The sequence below is a fragment of the Lytechinus variegatus genome, chromosome 11 (assembly GCF_018143015.1).
Source record: "Lytechinus variegatus isolate NC3 chromosome 11, Lvar_3.0, whole genome shotgun sequence".
NCBI lineage: Eukaryota > Metazoa > Echinodermata > Echinoidea > Temnopleuroida > Toxopneustidae > Lytechinus > Lytechinus variegatus.
Genome location: NC_054750.1, coordinates 5,341,130 through 5,358,723, shown reverse-complemented (window position 1 = coordinate 5,358,723; position 17,594 = coordinate 5,341,130). Strand labels below are relative to the sequence as shown.

General features: G+C 35.6%; 1 protein-coding gene across 1 annotated transcript; it reads left to right on the top strand.

Moving 5' to 3' along the window:
• The first annotated feature begins 1 nt into the window (after position 1).
• On the top strand, positions 2-17,209 carry LOC121423856 (origin recognition complex subunit 1-like). The gene is made up of 16 exons (XM_041619366.1): positions 2-232; positions 1,396-1,505; positions 2,208-2,398; positions 3,045-3,345; positions 3,949-4,466; positions 4,497-4,562; positions 6,914-7,023; positions 7,611-7,712; positions 8,627-8,798; positions 9,792-9,899; positions 10,254-10,403; positions 10,909-11,028; positions 12,144-12,313; positions 12,655-12,742; positions 14,040-14,076; positions 14,527-17,209. The coding sequence occupies exons 1-16, from the start codon at positions 126-128 to the stop codon at positions 14,688-14,690; spliced, it is 2,514 nt and encodes an 837-aa protein (XP_041475300.1). The 5' UTR covers positions 2-125; the 3' UTR covers positions 14,691-17,209.
• The last annotated feature ends 385 nt before the right edge of the window (positions 17,210-17,594 follow it).

Here is a 17,594-nt window from a genome sequence, read left to right as displayed (position 1 = left end):
ACGTGATGGGTGTCGCGCGAAAGGTAAATCAAGATTGTTGATGGTTGCAGTTGGATCAGCTGTTGTGCGTGGCCTTTAAACTTTCATATTTTTGTGCCAAATTAAGAAATACTGGTGATTGCAAGATGTCTGCTGACAAAAGAATAATGAAAGGAAATAAAGGGTTCTCATGGGTCGGAATGGGCAAACGTGACGGGAAAGCAACCCGGCGCTTCAAAAACACACATTACGAGTGAGTTTTCAATTTGATAATCATATTCTCCATCACTGAGTCCATGTTCTCATGTCTATTTGAGTGAGACTTGAAGTCATGCCTTGCTTTGCATTGTTTGTGCTAGACCAAAAGCTTCGGTCTCTGTTATGTTGGTTGTTCAGCTGAACTTCGTTGGCTTCACTCACCAAATACATGTTGACGAGGAGAAATTAAAAAATTAAAAAATGTTAAAAAACTCCTCGAAACAGACGGCTGCCAGCTGTCTATGTTTGTGCCTGAGTGGAACAATGTTGTGAGTTGTGAAGTTATGACTTTACTTTCACCAACTTTATCATGTCAAAAATTTAAACAAGTTGGACAGGAATATAATTTGTTGGGTCTTGGGATTTGTTGGATTGAATCATTGATAATACAATACTCAATAGTTAGAATTTTTTTTAAAACTGGAGTAAAGTAAACAAAGATATGTTTTGCAACATTCATCATTTTCATCCGATTCATGACACGGCCTAGATCTAAGTTTTAGATCTAATTCTTTTTACAATTATTTTTTTCGAATGAGTGATTAAACATTTTCTGATTTTTTTATCAGTCCCCCTAGGCCTAGCCTAGGCCTACTGCTTAATTAGCAGAGTCTACCAAGTCTCATGCAATGCATTATGTGTGAGACTCAAGCATTTTTTTTACTCTTGTTCATCCCCTCAAATCTCTGTCTCATGCAACTATCACAGCCTATCCCCATATACATTGTACACAATGTCTGTGATCTCACTCAGATTCACAGAAAATCTCACACATAGCTGGTCTTTGAACTTGGCATCTCTGAACTTGGCATCTCTGAATTAGGGGAGTTGAAGCCAGATGAAGTCACAGCGGAGCATATCCTGACAGAAATAAACTGATTTTTTTTGTCTAACATTAACAAGTAACAGTTTAACTGCTTAACGTTTAGCCTTTACTTTGAAGTTAATATTTAAATTGGTCTTACTCTGCAAGTAGAATTTAGTCTACAAAAAAAATGTCATCTACGGGAGCATGACTGCATAGCAATAGCATTGAAGATCATGTTGATCATGTTGATCGATGATTTACCATCTTTAACTGATAAGTTCAATACATGTAATATTTGCTAGACCAATATGCTGACCAAAGATCACAATTTATGTTCATTGGTTTTTCAGAGGATTTCGTCTTCCAGGAGTTGATTCAATCAAGGTGGGAGACCATGTACTGATAGAGGGAAACTCGGTTGAGAGTTTTGTTGCTCTCATTGAAGATCTCTTTGATAATGGTGAGTAGATTCTGCACTGATCCAGTTCCTCAAACCATCCAGGTCAAGATTTAAAATTTCTGTGCAGTAAATATCAAAACTATTTCTTTTTGGAATGTCCAATAAATATTCAGTTTTAGGAGGATTTTTTGAAAAAAAATTTCAAACTAAAAGTGAAGTTAACTTTTTTTCTTTATTTCCCCTTTTACTTTTCCTTACATGTTTGTATGTACATGAATGCATGGTTTCTTCTGATCTCTTCCTTATATAAATTTTTTGTTCAGATGAAGAAAATTATCAATTTTTTATCACTAAATTATATTCCAAATAATTAGATCTAGAGGGTCTAATATAATTTATCTCCTAGTAGAACCCGTAGATCTAATGCCAAACAGAAAATCAACTTTATTTCAAGTTTACTGGAGTGGAATATTCTTTTGTTCAAAATCCTCATAAAACTGATAAACTTATAGTTAAATTGGACATTCCCAGAAGAAGTAACTGTTTCAGCGTTAACATAAGTTGTTAATTCAGAAGTTGGCATTGCCAAATAGATACTGTAAGTCTTTCAATACTAATTTCTTTTCATATATTTATCATATTTAAAGCCTTGTAAATAATTTGATTTCATTGATTTGTTGTACATACTTAAATAAAAACATCTCTTGACTAGGGCTCATACTCTGTATTTTTCTGATTATCTCTTCCCATTCATTGTCGCAGGGCAAGATGCTGAGAACGACCCTTACAGGGCCAAAGTCCAGTGGTACATGCGCCCCTCGGAATTGCCAAAATCAATTTCCCGGAAACTGCCAGTTGATCCTGTCTCCGGGGAAATCTACAAATACATCCAGTCTAAAGGAGCATCCACCGATGTAGAGATTGATGCAGAGACAATTATTGGGAAATGCGTGGTACGTTGAGTTAGTTGACTCTTATCGTTCCCAGGTCCTAAGCACGGTGTCTTGTCCAGGAACACTGGTAGACTTGGCTGTTAGATTGATTGGAGGACAACTCCACCCTAGCAAATAATTAATTTGAATAAAAAGAGAAAAATCCAATAAGCATAATACTGAAAATTTAATCAAAATTTGGTGTAAATTAGAAAGTTATGACAGTTTTTAAGTTTTGGTTGATTTCACATGAGTTATATGAACATCCTGGTTGTATGCAAATGATGATATCACTCACTATTTCTTTTGTATTTCATTTTATGAAGCATTGAATATTTAAATTTTCTCCTTGCCATGTAAAATAATTTTTTTTTTCCTCCCTGAACATGTGGAATTACACCATTGATATTTTTGGATTGTTTTATCGACATACTTGCATGAAATAGCACCAATATTTGTGAAGGTTGTGTTTTGTAGTATTGTCTGACATTACTTTCAAACAATTTATGAGATATTGCTTTCAAAGTTTTTGAAACTGCTGTTTTCTCTGGGGTAGCAAACTGTATAGTCATGCTAAAACTGGGTATACAATTTAGAAAATATATTACAAATCAAGACAAAGGCAATTCATGTGATACATTTTTGATATATTTTATTTTACTTCCAGGTTAAAGAAGTAGATGTTGACTTCGACATACCAGATGAGAAGGAAAAGAAAGTGAACCCTGTCTTCTATACTCGATATGCCATCAATGTCAATACTGTAATCCCTCTCATTGATCCTGAGGAGGAAGAAGAGGAGGAGGAGGAGGAAGAAGAAGAGGAAGAAGAGGAGGAGGAGGATGAAGAAGAGGAGGAAGAGGAGGAAGAAGAAGAGGAGGATGAGGAGGAGGAAGAAGAAGAGGAAGTGAAGAAAAATGTTAGGAAGAAAGGATCTAAAGAAATTAATTCTTCAGCAGTGAATAAAAGTAAGATCCTTTTCAAGAAAAAGAGAAAGACCTTTTTCTTGAATTTGAACTATTAAATGGATATTTGGTTATGAACCATCATTTTATTCCAATATTGTCCTTTGGAATTATGTAGGTTTGTGAGTGTACTAGGAAATTATATCCTCCTTTCTTTTCTTTAAAAGAGGAGTCCAATATAAAGTAAAGTTGTTTTTAGAGGAAAAAGAAATATTAGACAAGAAGGTGGGTGAAAGTTTGGCAATTTTGACAAACTATGAATTAAAAATTTTTGAAATTTGTAAGAATTGGTAAATCACTTCACCTATAAAGACTTCAAATTGACTCCATTGGTGATGTCATATTGATGTAAGGCAAGGACTACTTTTTTACTTCAATACATGAAATTGGTAAAAAAATTGTTTTCAAGTTTTACTTCAAGTTATATTTTTCTTACTTGAAGGCATAAAATTATATTGTACCTGTGTTCTATTTTTATTACTGATTCAGGGCAATTCCTACTTTAGGAGAAACCCGCAAATTCCTGATAATTAAGTAAATGGCCTATGGAAAAGTTTCCTCATTTCATATGAAATACTAACATTTCCCCCATTTTTTCTGGAACAGTTTTTTCACCAAGGAAAAGGATAACGTACACAGCTGATGAAGTGTGGGAGATGTTTTCCTCGGATGACGACAACTCCCCGTGGAAACAGACAAAGAAGAGCACTTCCAAGAAACCTGTGGTATCCACAAAGAAGGAAGCCAGGAAAGTGGGCAGACCCAGTCTCGCCAGGAACACCCCGGTCCTCAAGGGGATCCAGCCTAAAGTTCTTGAAGCTTTGGAAATGGAGGAGAAGATGACGCGCGGAGGACGGGTGATAAAACCGACCTCCAAGCTGAGGATGTCCATGGAAACGGAAGCACAAAGCAAGTCACCGTCAAAGTCCAGACTCCCCACCACTCCCAAACAGAAGCAGAAGGCGGCGAAGACGCCAAAGACAGTCGGAGGTCGAGTTGGTCGACCGTCCAAGGCGGATTCACTGAGGAAGACTCAAAGTTGTATAAAGGAAAGCTCCAAGCAGAAAGGAAAAAATGCATCCACACCGAGGAGGAGAAAATTGACGTATGATGATGAGGAGGAGGAGGAGGATGAAGAGGAGGAAGAAGGGGAGGAAGAAGAAAATTACACTGCAATTAAGAGGAGAAAAATGTCAACTGCATCACAATCTGTACCCCAGGTGAGTTAATAAAGTGATATTTCCCCTCAGTGCTATTCTCACCTTTTCCTCTCCTCTATCCCACTTTTCACCTTCTTCTTGTCATCTCCCCCTCTCTCTACTCTTTCTATAAATGAGAATACCTATCACTATTCTATTTATTAAAAAAGCCTGCATAATGCAAGTACCTTGTACATTGTTGAATGATTATTGTACCACATTGTTGATCATACATGCACAGGTCGTTAAACCTTCGTTATTGGAGTGTAGTCAAGACCAATTCAAATACTTATGCAGTCATTGAATTCAAATTATCTTGTAAACATGATCTCTATGTATTTATTGCCTTCAATTTGATTGATTAACAAGCTTAGATTAAGCTGTGTTTATTCCCCATTGGAAATGAAAATTACATTCTCTCAAATTTATTTGAAATTCCTTGAAAGCATTTCCTATATTGAATAATAAGAATAATGAAGAATCACTTTGCATTCTATCTATTTTGGCCAGACACTGGCTGTGGAAAAATTTATGTCCCAATGTATGTACAGTTCACAGCATCTCACAGTTTTACTAGTTTAATAAATATACATGATCTACTTATCATATTTAACTACTTAAGACAAATTGACCTTTCCCCTTGTCATTGAATACTAAATATCCATTCACGTATTCGTATTATTAAGTTCCAAAGTATGTACTTTATGAATATGTACAATGTAACACAATGGCCCAAATTCACAAAGGTGGTTTTGAAAACCCACGGTTGAGTCCATGGTTTACGCAGATTTCCTGTATAAATTACGCCTAATTTAGCACGTATCGGGCGTGTGTATAAAAAATGTCCAATGCTGATACGCACTTTTGTCAAAGTACGCCAAATTGACACCTGTTACCATGTTGATCTACGCTATTTTATTCATGAGTCCACTGTTTTTGTCTCACCTGTGAAGCAAAGTGAGACTATAGGCGCCGCTTTTCCGACGGCGGCGGCGGCGCCGGCGTCAACATCAAATCTTAACCTGAGGTTAAGTTTTTGAAATGACGTCATAACTTAGAAAGTATATGGACCTAGTTAATAAAACTTGGCCATAAGGTTAATCAAGTATTACTGAACATCCTATTAGAGTTTTATGTCACATGACCAAGGTCAAAGGTCATTTAGGGTCAATGAACTTAGACCATGTTGGAGGAATCAACATCGAAATCTTAACCTGAGGTTAAGTTTTTGAAATGTCATCATAACTTAGAAAATATATGGACCTAGTTCATGAAACTTGGACATAAGGTTAATCAAGTATCACTGAACATCCTGCATGAGTTTCACGTCACATGACCAAGGTCAAAGGTCATTTAGGGTCAATGAACTTTGGCTGAATTGGGGATATCTGTTGAATTCCCATCATAACTTTGAATGTTTATGGATCTGATTCATGTAACTTGGACATAATAGTAATCAAGCATCACTGAACATTTTGTGCAAGTTTCAGGTCTCATGATTAAGGTCAAAGGTCATTTAGGGTCAATGAACTTTGGCCGAATCGGGGGTATCTGTTGAATTACCATCATAACTTTGAAAGTTTATTGGTCTAGTTCGTTAAACTTGGACATTAGAGTAATCAAGTATCACTGAACATCCTGTGCGCGTTTCAGGTCACATACCAAGGTCAAAGGTCAATGAACTTTGGCCGAATTGGGTGTATCTGTTGAATTACCATCCTAACTTTGAAAGTTTATGGATCTGATTCATGAAACTTGTACATAAGTATCACTGAACATCCTGTTCGAGTTTCAGGTCACATGATCAAGGTCAAAGGTCATGTAAGGTCAATGAACTTTGGCCATGTTGGATTTTTTGTTGAATAACCATCATATCTCTGTAAGTTTATTGGTCTAGTTCATAGAAAGTGGACATAAGAGTAACCATGTATCACTGAACATCTTGTGCGAGTTAGAGTAGTATTCAAAGTCAGCACTGCTGCTATATTGAACCGCGTGATGCAGGTGAGACGGCCAGAGGCATTCCACTTGTTATTCATGAGTCCACTCTTCAAACAGTGGATTCATGAATAAAATAGCGTGGATAACCATGGCAACAGGCATCAATTACGCACACTGTGACAAAAGCGCGTATCAGCATTGGAATATTTTATACACGCGCCCGATACGCGCTAAATTAGGCGTAATTTATATAAGAAATCTGCATAAACCATGAACTCAACCGTGGGTTTTCAAAACCACCTTTGTTAATTCGGGCCTATATGTCTTTATCTGGTATGAGTATACGTAATGCCACGAGTGCCATGCCAGACGGACCTGTGCACTCTAGAAGAATCCACTATCATTATCATTGTATGATTGTATCCCTCCAGATTATTGGTAAGAAAAGATTATTATCAAGGAGAGATGCTACCCCTGGTATCCATAGTAGATCCACCCCCGTTAAGACCCCATCAAAGCCACTGGAACATGCAAGAGTCAGGTTGGACCAATATTCATTGTTTATCAGTTATTACATATAATTAACTTTGAATGACTGAGAGATCTGTTTTCTCTGAATCAGATGGGTAATGTTACACATTTTGCCCAAAATTCACTACAGGGGGTTGCTTAACACTGAGATCATAAGCTATGCAGATTTTATACTTTATAGGTAAATTTTATAGGTAAATTATGCATGACTCTGAGAAAGGTCCTACACTACTAATTATGAGTTTTTTAAAAAGGGTGCCAAATATGTGCTGAATTATAAAATGCTCTGTGTTTATACACAAAACCTGCACTTGTTCATAGCTGCAAACTTTTGTGAACTCTGGCCTTATATTAATTCTCAAATTCTGTATGAATCAAGATTGATATTATTGATAATATCCTTGATATGGTGTGTGACTACAATTACTGTGCAACACTTTGAGAATGTATAATGTTTCTTATGAATCTGACTAATTGTTAGCCATGATTTTACATTTGTGACACATAAAACTTTGGAAAACTAAATAAATATTAATTTATGAAATTCTGTATGAATATTTATTTCTTATTCCTTTTCTTTCCCTGTCACATGTACAGATTGCATGTGTCGGCAGTACCAGACAGCCTCCCCTGTAGGGACCAAGAGTTTGCTGATATCTACTCATTCGTCAAATCAAAACTATTGGATGGTACAGGGGGGTAAGTCATACCAGATGCTGTTCGGGGGGGGGGGGGGCTGGTAAAGGGGACAATGCCCCCCCTCCCCTTGTGAGATCTTTTCCTAGATAATGTATATATTTTTTTTCAATGAAAATTTTATTCACTGATTTGTGATAATTGTTTTATTTTATTATTTTTGCTTGTCTTGAAAAATATGTAAGAGTGTTCGCTCCTTCAGGTGGATCCTGGAATCTCCCCAGAATTGTTCTAAAGTCCTTATCAGGTATTTTCAATGTAGTTTGCTACAGATAAATGTGCTCCAAATATGGACTTAGATGTTAAAAAAAGTAACGCATCTGTTTCCGTTGCTTAATAGCAAACCAATATGAGCATTATTCTCATGGATGCACTTCAAAATGTAAAACTTTTGTTCCTCTCTGAACCTGTCTCTGAATAGTAGTTTGATATCAAAACCTTGCTTCTCATTTATTATTATTTTAGAAATGATTTTGTGTTAACATATTAAGGTAATATTTAGTATCAATGAATAGGCTTAAATGAAAAATGGCTTTCCAAATGAACATAGTGGTATTCCAGCCAATTTTTATTTTTTATTTTGGAGGGCTACTTTTCACAACGTACTGCATTAATCTGCAACATTGGGTAAGCATTAACAGTGCAGTGAATGGATATTTTCCAGGGCTCTTGAGCATAGGGGCAAATCACCCTGAGCCCCCTGGTCTTTGTTTCCTGTGGCATATGCTGACATTAAGGTGGTGGTGTGCCATCCCCTTAACCCAGTTCTTTTGACACTGCAAGACACAAATGTTTCATAACCAGTGGCGGACTGTGACCTGGAGGACACAAGGGGTACTGTATTGATTTGTCTCCTCTGGGTCACGGTCCGCCACTGTTCATAACAATTTACAAATCTCCCTCTTCTCCACCTCCAGCTGCATGTATATATCTGGTGTACCAGGCACAGGAAAGACGGCTACCACCATGGAAGTGCTTCATTGGTTGAAACAAGACGCCGAGGCTAAAGACATTCCCAAGTTCAAATGTGTGGAGGTCAACGGAATGAGATTAACTAATCCTCATCAGGCTTACGTTCACATCATTAAGGTAGCTTGGAGTTGCATTTTCCCCCTCTTATTTCTGTGATCACAGTATGTTTGGCAGAATTATTAAACCCTAATATTTTTTTAAATGAATTTGTTCCTGGGATGGATTTCTTGCAACTTTCCATACTCTTCAGTAGGTGGAAAATGCTGATTATGTACAATGTAACAATTTTAAAGAATTTACCAGGTTATGGTGTCATATTTGTTTAGGTGCTATAAATTAGGTCAAAATACTTTTGAGAAATTATAGGACTGTTACCTTTACATCCTTTCAGAGGGACCTGGGAGTGTTTCATGGAAGAACCTGCCGGACAGTCTATCTGAAAAGTTATAAAAGAACAGTTGCCATAGTAATGGTGCTTCTCAACCAGTCAAAATCAAGGAAAGTTGTCAGATCCGACAAGTTTTCGGACGATGAATGTTGATGAAATGCTCCTCCAGTAAATTAGGATTAAACTTGAATGGTTTCAAATATTGACCTGAATCTGGTTTCATAAAGACTTATTATGGTAAAAATTGTGCAATTTCTGTAACAAATTTTCCATCAACCAATCAGAAGGATTTCAGGAGCTTTTAATTGATATAATTGCTGATGTGGTTTACGGTACACCATGTGGAGTGTTATAGAAACAGTGGATAGAAGAAGAGAAGAAGTGGATAGGCGAGAAAGTGGAATTTTGAGAGTAGAGTATTCTTTCTTGAAAATAGTCCTGAAAAGGACTGTAAACCAGAAGGAATGTTGAGTGAGAACAGCTTGAGTAGTAGAGCTGATGAGGAGATGCTGGCTTGAGTCGGCGAGTAGAGATGATGAGTAGTAGAGAGACTCGACGTTTCGGACAGGTTGACTGTCCGTCTTCAAGAGTGTATAGTGTTTTAATTGATAGTGCCAAGTTTTATTATAAAAAGTTTTATGAAACAGGCCCCAAGTTTTTAACCATATCACCTGAATAATGCCACTTAAAATGTTTGTAATATTTCTAATTTCCCTTTTTAGAGTTTAACAGGAAAGAAAGCGACCCCTGAGCATGCGGCTAATCTACTTGATAAACTCTTCAGTTATAACAAAGCTACCAAAATGCCTACAGTACTTATTGTAGATGAGGTAAACAACAGGATTTTCTTTTCATTTTTTTGTATCGATACTAATATCATATATGAGATGTTTATGAATTTGAGTAAGATTGATGTAAACAAAATATGTTGAAAATTTATTGATTCAAATGGTTACTGGTACATAGACAAATGATACTTATAAAGACTTTTTTAATTTCATAAAGAACTTTCAACTGTGGTAACTTTGACAATGGAAACTGTGATGTGATTTGCTGATGAGTCCTGTTTTAGTAGTTTTAAGTTTTCCATAAAATGGGCTCGATATCGGACTTACCTCACAAAATAATTGCATGAATTCAGCCTCCCTTTTTAATTGTACCAATTTCTTTCATTGTCTTTGTAGCTTGACTTGCTATGGACTCGCAAGCAGGGTGTTCTTTACAGTATCTTTGACTGGCCGACGAGGCCCAATGCTCAACTGATTGTTGTTGCCATAGCAAACACCATGGATCTCCCAGAACGCATCATGATGAATAGAGTTGTCAGCAGAATGGTATGGGATCTGAAATTTGAATCTTATGTAAAAAAGTATTTTATGCTAGAGATATTGGATGGTGCAGATGTTATATAATTGTATTGATTTTGACTACCGGTAATTGGAAAGCATATGCATTACATTTTTTAATTTGTAGATGTTTTAGGCCATTTATCTGACAAAAATAACATCCCTTGATTAATAGAATGATTAAAGTATTCAACTTTTTTTTTCTTCAATGTTTATACGATTGATTAAAACACAGATGTTGCTCCTTTTGGCATAAGAAATAAAGTAAAAAATAATGAATAATTTTCATATAGGGACTATTTTATGTACCATTTTTTTTCTAAATGTAGCTTTTGATCACGCCCGACATCAATATATGGTTTATCTTTTGCAACGTACAAGTGCTATTTTTTCGTCATTTCGGGGGTGAATCGACCAGCCCCTTTGCCTTTTTTTCAATAATTTTAATGATTGTTACATGCCTATTTACAATTTTAATGCCCATTTTTTTTAGGGACTGACGAGAATGACCTTCCAGCCTTACACCTACAAGCAGCTGCAGGAGATAGTTGAAAGTCGTCTCAAGGGCATTGATGCTTTTCAGCCAGATGCTGTTCAGCTTGCAGCGAGAAAGGTGAGGAAGTCAGTGGATATGTTCACACAGCTCAGTTAGAAAGACTGTCCTCCCTCTTCCTTTTCTGTCTAAAGGTCACCGCACCCCTTACGACTGTTTGCAATCCGATTTTGGAACAAATCGCATTTTGCTCATTTTCTGAAAATGTGAATGGAACATGTCATTTTATTTGAGGTTAAATTAATTGAAAGAATACTAATATAACCATTTTGTAAGATTGTAAGCCTTTATTTTGGAGTAAAGGCCAAATTAGTTTCAAATCGTAGCCAATTGTACGACTGCTATGACGTCATTACGACTAGATATTAAATATGTTTTTATTCTAAGAAGGATGTTAGCATATTCACAGATTTGAATATAGGGATTCGTACGATGATTTTGAACATTACACAGTAAGATATTCAAAGTCTCAATATATTAGCATCAAATTATACTACGTTTTATTTTATAAGGTGTGCGGTTGCCTTAATGTGCAATGTATTACTCATGGCTGAAACATTGACTGAACTTGTTGTGATCCCCACCTTCTTAATTTCTTCCTCTTTTTTTCTCTTATTATATACGCATGTATCACATTCAGTACCAAATTATTTCTATATTTTCAAGGGGAATTCTTAATGTGAACCCCCTCATTTCCATAGGCTTTATTTCAATACTTCTTTTCTTAAAAATGTCAATCCTTTAACTTTGTATCTGATTTATATCACTTTGAATGGAAATGATTGAAAGAATTGAATTGAATATGAAATGACAGTCAGAATGACATGCTTGTGCAGCATCTCTATTTTGCGGTAGAGTTTACATCCCTTAAAAAAATCAAATGCTGACTGCATGCCCTGAACAATCCAGCTAAGAGATTCCAACTTAGGCATTCCCAAATTTTATTAGATTCAAGTCACTCAGTATCAAAGCAATTGATTGAAAAGTAACATTTAAATGATGTTTTCATGCAAAGACCCTCTCTATTCTATTATTTCTATCATCATTATTACTATTATTAAATTTGTCATCATCGTCATTTCCATCATCCTCGTAATCATCCTCGTCATCACCACAACCATCACTACCATTACAAATGCAAAATTATGAATTTGTGAAATCTTATGTTTCCTCAGGTTGCTGCTATATCAGGTGATGCTAGACGAGCCTTGGACATCTGCCGTCGTGCTACTGAGATCGCCGAGAGTCACGCCCAGAAGACCAAGAAGAAAGCAGTCGTCGGCATGGCCCAGGTCGATGCAGCCGTAACCGAGATGTTCTGTTCCCCCAAGATTGTTGCTATGAGGTGGGCCGACATATATTCTATTCATTGATAGATTGATTGGTATTGTCATCACAAAAGTGTATGTCTTGGTACCATTTGACCCAATATTTTGGTGTATACATATTTTCATTCTTAATAGATTATCATATTTACAAGTTGTTACATTCAGCGCTTTGTTTCTATATTTTTCAATTACAATATTCAGTTAGTCAATTTTCAAGGGGTTAAAACCATCTAGAACACTGCATCCTTTACAGTTAATTCTTTGTAAGTATGTTGTCTTTGTTTGTCTGCGAAGTTGTTATTCTTAAAATGATTCTTAGAAATTGACCGAGGTTTTGTTTTTGATATTTAAATTCCAGACAAGCTTCTGAACAAGAACAGATCTTTTTGAGAGCCGTCATCTCAGAGTTCAGGCAGTCGGGATTAGAAGAAGCCACATTTGCTGAGGTAAAAAATAAGTGTTATGTTGAATCTGGCTTTGTCCTTAGTGTATACAGAATAACTTTTTCTGATATTTTTTTGTTGGTTTTTCATGGTTTTGTGTTACAAATTAAAGATATTCAATACAATTAGTATACTTGATATGCTTGCAGTCATATTACATTTCAAACCCAGTAGATTCATGCAAATTTGATAATATTAATGATAAAGTACAGCATTTCTAATGTGCCATTAATGTTTTATGAATGTGCTATCGAGCTTGAGGATTAAGAAAATAGTGGATAAGGAATTAAGAAGAAAGTGGATGATTTATGTTTGCATACAAAAAACAGTCACATTTTCACAAGCATTCCAATTTGAAATGGAAGTTTTCAAGGGGGAAAGGGATGAAAAGTGGGAAGCGGGAGAGGGGAGGAAGATGGGGGTTAATGAGCAGTTTCTGCTCTGTGTCACCAGATTAAAGCCTGTGTATAGCTTTGGTAAAGGGTCAATAATGTGATTGATAATCGAATATCATCTAATATGACAGTCTTACTGAAGCGTAGAGACCGTTAGATATTTTTCCAACTGCACTTCTCTGAGAAAATTTCAAATATTCAAATCTTGGATATACAGCACCCTCTCTCGGTGATGCTTGTTTTAAATTTTAAAAATGGGCATTCAAGCATTTATCTTATAAATTTAGTGATTAGATATCCAAAAGTTACAGACAAAGAACATATCTTAAAAGTTTCAGCCCATTCCATGATTTGGAATAGGATTTAATTGAAAGACAAAAACACACAGATATTTTAATTTGATCGGGTGACCCGATCAAGTTAAATATCCATGTAAAATCGCAAAATTTATCCTGTAAAACACATTTTCATTTCATATCCTCCACATCATAACTGTTATAGGGCATATCCATTCATATTAGCTAGCAATGAATTGGAATAGTGATAGGTGCATTTTGGTGGATTTACCAAAACTACACAAGCTTTAAAAATGATGTGTATGTGCTTGTAATAATCTCAAATGCCTATATTTTGTGATGGATTGATATACAATGCTCCATTTTATCCATACCTCTTGACTTTCAGGGCTTGTAAATATAGCTAACCCAAAATGCAAGGTTAAATATGATGTAGTATGCTTTGATAACTTAAAGAATACCAACCATCAATTATGATCAATATAATTACATAATTTAACAAAATATTATCATCATGCAAAAGAGTAACGAAAAGAAAGAATCCTTGCAAGTTGGGTCTAATACATGTACATATGTTTAATATGTATTTTCTATATCATTCATTTACAGGTTTTACAACAGCACATATCACTATGCAGGATAGAAGGTGCGTATTACACCTTGTCGGCAATTTTGGGATTTGTTTTTATTCTCACTGAAAGTGCCTATTTTTAGATTCATGTACACCTGTCATAGAAGATTTTCATAATTTTTCATCGGTGTATATATTTTGGGGGCAAATTTATCAATCTGAGATTGTTTTAAAAAGAATATGCAGAAAAAGATGTTTGCAGGATTCATTGATTGATTGAGGTAGGATTTGTTCTTAATGTTATTCATATGATCTATATATATATAAAATATATTCTTATGTTTCTAAAAAGAATACCGTAACCAAACGCTTGGTTCTCTTGATATAATTTAATTTTTTTTAGCCGGATACTTTATATGGAGTCTTATATTAGTTTATTAGATTTTCCAACCTAAACATAGGATTATGTCACTTGTGGTACTTCATTTATAATGTTCTTGTACCTTTTTCTATTTTTCATACCAGGTCAGTTGCCTCCTACAGTGTCTGATGTCTGGGGTGTGTGTAAAAGACTAGCATCAACAAGACTTCTACTCTTAGAAGCAAGCACTAATGAACTCGGCCAGAGAGTACGTCTTAACGTTAGTCAAGATGATGTTCGGTATGCATTGGATTCCCGGAACCAATAGTGATCTGCTCCAGTACTTTGACAGTATCCACAAGACTTCTACTCTCAGAAGCAAGCACTAATGAACTCGGCCAGAGAGTACGTCTTAACGTGAGTCAAGATGATGTTCGGTATGCATTGGATTCCCGGAACCAGTAGTGATTTACTCTGGTACTTTGACAGTATGCAAAAGACTTCTACTCTTCGGAGCAAGCACCAATGAACTCGGCCAGAGAGTACGTCTTAACGTTAGTCATGATGACGTTCGGGATGCATTGGATTCCAGGGATCAATAGTGATTTACTCCGGCACTTTGACAGTATCCACCAGACTTCTACTCTTAGAAGCAAGCAACAATGAACTTGGCCAGAGAGTACGTCTTAACGTTAGTCAAGATGACGTTCGGTATGCATTGGATTCCAGGGATCAATAGTGATTTACTCCGGTAATTTGACAGCATCCACAAGACTTCTCCTCTTAGAAGCAAGCACCAGTGAACTAGACCAGAGAATGTGTCTTAACTTCGGTCAGGATGTTGTTCCCTATGGCCTTATACATTCCTGGATTCTGTAGTGATTTTTTAAAAAACTTTCCAAAGTCATAGTGGAACAGGAATCAGAACTATTGAGATTGAGTTTGAGTGAGAAACGTGACATACGCAAGATGTTCTGGATCTGAACCACAGTGGCAAACAATATGTATTTGATTCCTGTACTATAATGACTGTATAAGGTCTGTGGAAATTACCAATTTTTTTCTGTAGTTTCACCTATTGTGGATTACCAAATAAACTTTCCAAGATTTTGTTTTGTGTGAGGAACATGATACTGCCAGGATATTTTGAACCAGAGTCTTGGGTTCTGTTTCATAAAGACTTGTTATAGTAACAAATGCACAATTTCTATAACAAATTTACCATCAGCCAATCAGAAAGAACGATTTCAGTAGCTTTTAACTGTTATTGCAAAGTTGTTATCGTAACAAGTTTTATGAAACGGACCCCAGATGACTTGGAATCATAGATCCAATAATTATCCATGTCATTGCTATTTCAATGTAAGGGCAACATTTACCGGCCACGGGTTCAGACCGTGATTTGGTTTTTAATGAATTTCTAATGATTTCTATATTTAAGTGATTTTTAAAAATGCTATAGAGGCTGCGCAAACAGTACTTTCAGCTGGGCTGAAATGTGTTATTATTCTTTCTGGAATGTACTGGAACCAACATAACATAAATTCAGTGACATACTTTTTATTGTGTCATTATGCAACTTGAAAGGGACGTGTAAAAGTACTAGAAGACCTATAAAATGGTGCTCCAGTTTTTTTTTGCCATCTTTACATTGCCTAAAGCCCCATTGGAATAAAGTTAGTATACCCCCCTCCTGATACACAGGACAATTCGTCGTGTCGGTGCAGGAACGCCCTTAGCTTCAGACTTCCATGCACCTCATCAGTGCAGAAACGCTTTTGCGCAATGCCCTTATGCACGCAACTAAGGGCATTTTTGCGAGCATGCAATGTACAAAAGTATAGTGCTAAGGTCGTTCCTGCAATGACATGACAAATTTTAGGAGCATACATGATGTGTTTATATATCAGATGAAAACAACAAAATACAGCTTAAACACATTTCTACTTGATTGAAATTGATTACCTACATTGGACCATGGTCTTTATATTCCAAAATCCTATGCATTTATTGACAAAAAAATCAATAGGTAATTAAATGCTGCATTGCAAAGGTTAAATGATAATTTCTACAGGTGCTAGGGATTAGCGGGGTGGGGTTGGATGTTGTGTTAAAGTGAACTTTTTTTTATTAACCTGAAATAATTGTAGACAAACATAATGAATAGAACATAATATTTTAATGATTGTATTTGATAAAGTTTTTAATTCAATATGAAATTAACAATTTGGCACAGATGTATGTTGATAATGGCCTGTGATTTGCTGTTTAAAAAAAAACAAATTGTGTTGCATTGTTTTGAACAATAATACTATCATTGAACTTTATGAGGGTACTCGTTATTAACACATTAATAGTATACCTGAAATTAAAGGCGTTGTCTAACATTACATGTACGAAGGTCATATTTATAAAAATATCTGAACTTTGATTGATGTTGCAATTTAATATTGTTCATATGGATGAAAGAATACCCAGGAAGAAAAAAAACTTTCAAGATATCTGTGACTGAAAAATAATTGAAATATTATGCAACATTTTATATTTTCCAGAAGCGAGTTTTAAAAATTTGATCAATATAACTTATATTAATAATCATTTACCCCAACAAATTTCATTTGTAAATATTTCAATGTTTAAGAAGAAAAGCTTTGGGGAAAGATGTGAAAAATGGTTTAGATTAATTCTGGTATAACAGTTCACATGAATGTGCCTTTTAATATTTTTTGTGTGGACATTTTAAACAATTTTTCACCTAAACTTAAGATTTTAACACGGAAATAATGTGCCTTAAGAATTTTGATGTACTGTAAATAAACTTTACCTTTTGGAAACAGAAGAAAATTACTTGAAAATGTGTTTTTTATCAAAATTAATTTGAGTTTGGGATGGCATTACAGTTGTTATTCTGATAATTTGTGGTTGTTGTGATCATCATCATCACCATCGTCATCATCATCAGTCATCACCATTATCATCATCATCATCGCCATCAGTATCATCACCACCTCAGTATCACCATCATCATCATCTTCACCATCATCACCATTATCATCACCATCATCATGATCATCACCATCATCATCACCATCATCATCATCACCATCATCATCACCATCGTCATCAGCATCATCACCATCATCACCATCATCAGCATCACTATCATCATCACCATCATTATCATCACCATCATCACAATCACCATCATCAGTATCGTCACCTTCACCATCAA

Excerpts from the sequence above, each read along its gene's own strand:
- LOC121423856 (XM_041619366.1), top strand. The coding sequence starts at position 126 with ATGTCTGCTGACAAAAGAATAATGAAAGGAAATAAAGGGTTCTCATGG. Across the intron at positions 233-1,395 it reads TTCAAAAACACACATTACGA|AGGATTTCGTCTTCCAGGAG; the intron begins GTGAGTTTTCAA and ends TTGGTTTTTCAG. Across the intron at positions 14,077-14,526 it reads ATCACTATGCAGGATAGAAG|GTCAGTTGCCTCCTACAGTG; the intron begins GTGCGTATTACA and ends TTTTCATACCAG.